The sequence below is a fragment of the Octodon degus genome, unplaced genomic scaffold (assembly GCF_000260255.1).
Source record: "Octodon degus isolate 3935 unplaced genomic scaffold, OctDeg1.0 scaffold00170, whole genome shotgun sequence".
Taxonomy (NCBI): Eukaryota; Metazoa; Chordata; class Mammalia; order Rodentia; family Octodontidae; genus Octodon; species Octodon degus.
In genome coordinates this window covers 4,166,953-4,170,695 of record NW_004524746.1, presented here as the reverse complement: position 1 = coordinate 4,170,695, position 3,743 = coordinate 4,166,953, and the positions used below count along the sequence as shown (strand labels likewise).

Below are 3,743 nucleotides of genomic sequence, written 5' to 3'. Positions count from 1 at the left end.
GCTGGGGGATTGAACCGCAGTCCCTGATGCTTTGATAAGCTTGTTCTAAGTAGGTGCTTTAGACCACTGAGCCATCTCTCCAGCCCCCGCCCTTCACTTTTTAAATCTGCAAGTATAGTATGTATAAATGCTAATCAGCACTAGAATGGAAAAATCAACTAGTCACCTGTATAAAAGTACAGGCGGGTTGTTGAATAACTTTTCAATCTTCAGTTAGTTTATTTTCAGGATATATGAACTGGGATTGTTTCAAATTGTGACATAAATTAACATAAAGCATCTAGATGAAGAAGTAGAGTTCTGAGTCTGGTCTAGTGCCAAACTGTGTTGTCACATAGGGGTTCAGGGAGTCTAAGTTCATTATGGCACTGTTATTCACAATAGGAAAGAAGGAGCAAAAACCTAAGTAGCCATCAGCTGGTGAGTAGATGACAAAATGCAGGACATATATACAAGTGCCATTCAGATATGCAAAAGAAAAAAATTGTTACGTTCAGTAAATCAGGCACAGAAAGACAGAATACCCCTCAAGCTTATTTCTGTGCGCAGTCTAGAAAAGTTAATCTTAGAGAAGTTGAAAGCACCGCAGTTGTTCCAAGGGGGGCGGGTAGAGGTGGAGGGGAGGGCAGCAGAGGCTGGTCGCGGGATCCTGAGTTCAGGCAAGAGAGGAGCAAGAAGTTTGCGTGTGCTGTCCCCCGGGAAGGTAGATGGTGATAATGTCCGTGTCAGACAGCGAAAAGAAATATGAAAATGAAGTATGTCACATAATGGTATGCAGCGTATATACATGGATGGAAACAGAAGTGTTAGCTCACTAATATGTATGGCTTTTTTGTATGTCAGGTAAAATTAAAAATTATTGCAGCTCAGACAAATGAAAAATATACTCACCAGAAGCTGTTCATCAGTGTCTCAGATTCCTCACACCTCTACACGTACAGAGTGCTATCACTAACATTTTCAGAGCTCTTTCTGAGGATAGAACTCAGGCCTTTTCAGGGAAGTATGACTATGACATGGCCGAACACTGGAGTGTTTATAGAAATTCAATTATATAATAAGGCTATAAATATTCCTTAAATCCATTATCCTTTTTCTTTTCAATCCAAATTGCAGCTGTTCTTTAGTTGTTTTTCATTTTTATTGGTGCATACTTGCAGTACATCATGATTATGCTCGGCGTGTGTGCGTTAGTACGTGTGCATAACCCAGCTCCGTCTTTTGTCCCTCTTTCCTGTCCCTCTTCCCTGCCTCTGTCTCTGGTTCTCCTCCTCTTGTGCAAAAGCTCTCTTCCTATTTCCTATTCCTGTCTTTTATTTTGCTCTTTAATTAATTAATTTTATTTTTTTCCTGTTACATAAAAATCCAACTTTATTGAACATAGGAATATTGGACTTTCAAATGAATTATTTTTACTTTATGGTTATTAAAGTTATGTGATCCATGGTAGAACTTACTAACTGGCATTACATAAAGATGCTTGTCTATTACTTCAATTCTATATTCATAAACAAATATATTTAAATCTAGATAGAAACATTTGTGATTGGATCAGTGCATGGTGGTCCCTGCTCTTTGCCCTGCTCAAGCTGGCCGTAGGCGACCATACACTGTACAGTAAATTTGAAGCACAAGCACACATTTGAATTTTATACAAAAATTGTTTTACTCTTATTCTTACATTAGTGGGAGCTGACATTTGTAACTTACAGGCAAGCATATACTTCTGTTTTCTACCTCCTAGATGAACAAAAATATACACAATGTATTGTTTTCCTTAGGTAAGACTTTTTATATTTCAATGAGAATACCATGTAACCCTTACATAAAGAAAATGACCAGGATCTTAATGAAACCATCTTTGGAGGAAGTACTTAATATGCATCTTAAATAAATCCTCTAGTAAGAAATGGAGAATTCACTGCCTTCAGTCTGAAGGCTTTGAGGTTTCTGTCAAATTTCTATGTGTAGCTCAGCAACATTCCCTTATTGGAAATATCAGAAATTTCTGAATCATAGTTTTCAAAAGGACTTTGAAGTTTTACAATTCTGAATCTCCTTTGGCTTGCTTCTCTCTTGAGTCCGCCCAAGCTTTGTTAATGGTTGGCTTCATATCATCATCTCCATCTTCATAAATCTTCTTTAAAACGTTCATTAATCCCTCACTAGGATCTGTCTCAGCATCGTAGGATGGCTTTTCTTTTTCTTTGCACTCTTTCTCAACCTGAGTTAAGTATTCCCACCGAATGTTCTCTGCTTTCTTTCTACACAAGATAAGAACTGTATCAGTCTTGACTTTTTTTGAACTGCCTTCCACTGAGACGGGCTTCAAGAGGTTGTTCACAATCATGGAGTGTCGTGCGAGGCCTTGCCTGCAAGAACGATGCGACCACTGGTTGGTTTTCTGCGCAGCTCTTTATTGTTCTCTTACATCCGTCTTCTCCTTCCCCGAGCCCCCTGCTCTTAGCTTATAAGTCCCAGGGCTTCCAACCATGGGGTGCCACGTGTGTACTGCCCATTGGTCCAGGTATGCGGAAGCAATGCATTAGCCCAAGCCTTGGCCATATATGGAGTTGTTTACTCCAGGAGCACTCACCCCTTGTGGGGGTGGAAGGCGGAAACCGGCGCCATCCTAGGGTGCGGCTACACGCAGCTCCCTACAATGGAGTAATTCTTCCCATTTAGATTCTTTACCAAAACATCAAATGACCTCTCTGTGAAATGCACCTGCACACTCTCAGCAGGAACCTGATGAACTCCAGCTAAGGTCATGTAGATTTTCACAAACTTTTCTGACTGATCCCATCCGTAATTGCTGATCTTCACTGTGTATCCTGTTGTGATGGGAGCAACCACAGCGGCTGGGTTTTCATTGTCAAGAAGTTCTGGTTTCTTCTGTGATTTTTGTTGCATCTTGTTCTTTATTTCTGTTTCAATCTTGGATTTTTCAACTGTCAGGGTATCACGTACTCTCTTCCTAGGAGCCTTTTCCAGTAATGCCTTTACCTCTTCTAGATCATTCTGTAACTCCTCCAGAGCCGAAGCCATGGTCGGGCGGGGTTGGACTTAAAGCCCGAGCTGCGGGCGAGCATGCAATGACAGGAACCACCGTAGTCCCCGCGGGCGTGGACCTCAGCAGCACTAGCCGCGGGCCAGCCGCTGGGTGAGTGCCCGAACCGCGGCCCGCCCTCCGCACACGGTGAATCTGGAACCTTCACGAGCTCTTTAATTTATTTATATTATGGGTTTCTCACGTAAGCTAAACCATGTGATATATAATCATGGTGTCTAATGTATTTCACTTAGCATTATATTCTTGAGGCACATCTATTTTCCTAGTCGCAGCTCAAGTTTGTCATTTAGGGCACAGCAGTGCCCCACTGTATCTAGTGCATACCATGCTGATGTACGTCTAGGCTGCTTCCAAGACTTAGCTGTCAGGACCCAGCCATCTCCCTTTGATATATCTCTGCGAAAGAGTTAAAAGTTATCCTATTGAGTGATGCATACATAACTATGTCTATAGCAGCACAACTCGTAATAAATATTCTATAAACCTATCATCTTGTCCTTTTCTAACAAATATGATATTCACATTTCATTTAATGATACAAATCTCAGGTCAACAATTTCTGACATTGCCAGTCAAGCAGAAGACCCAATACTATTATGGACTACTGGACTCTTTTAGAATATTTTGCTGAGTTAATGCACCTATAATATTCAAATGACGGAACTAAACA

General features: G+C 41.0%; 2 protein-coding genes across 2 annotated transcripts in view; one reads left to right on the top strand and one right to left on the bottom strand.

Annotated features, from left to right (window-relative positions):
• Cadps2 (calcium dependent secretion activator 2) overlaps nt 1–3,743 on the top strand; it is a 575,996-nt gene that overhangs the window by 111,405 nt on the left and 460,848 nt on the right. The gene's annotated exons all lie outside the window — the stretch shown is intronic.
• On the bottom strand, nt 2,042–3,156 carry LOC105743816 (calcyclin-binding protein-like). Its single transcript, XM_012517370.2, has 2 exons — nt 2,670–3,156; nt 2,042–2,355 (listed from the first exon to the last, which is right to left on the bottom strand). The coding sequence occupies exons 1-2, from the start codon at nt 3,046–3,048 to the stop codon at nt 2,042–2,044; spliced, it is 693 nt and encodes a 230-aa protein (XP_012372824.1). The 5' UTR covers nt 3,049–3,156.

Coding starts and splice junctions, on each gene's coding strand:
- LOC105743816 (XM_012517370.2), bottom strand. CDS start 3,048: ATGGCTTCGGCTCTGGAGGAGTTACAGAATGATCTAGAAGAGGTAAAG. Junction 2,356..2,669: donor GAATCTAAATGGGAAGAATT/ACTCCATTGTAG, acceptor GCCTCGCACGAC/ACTCCATGATTGTGAACAAC.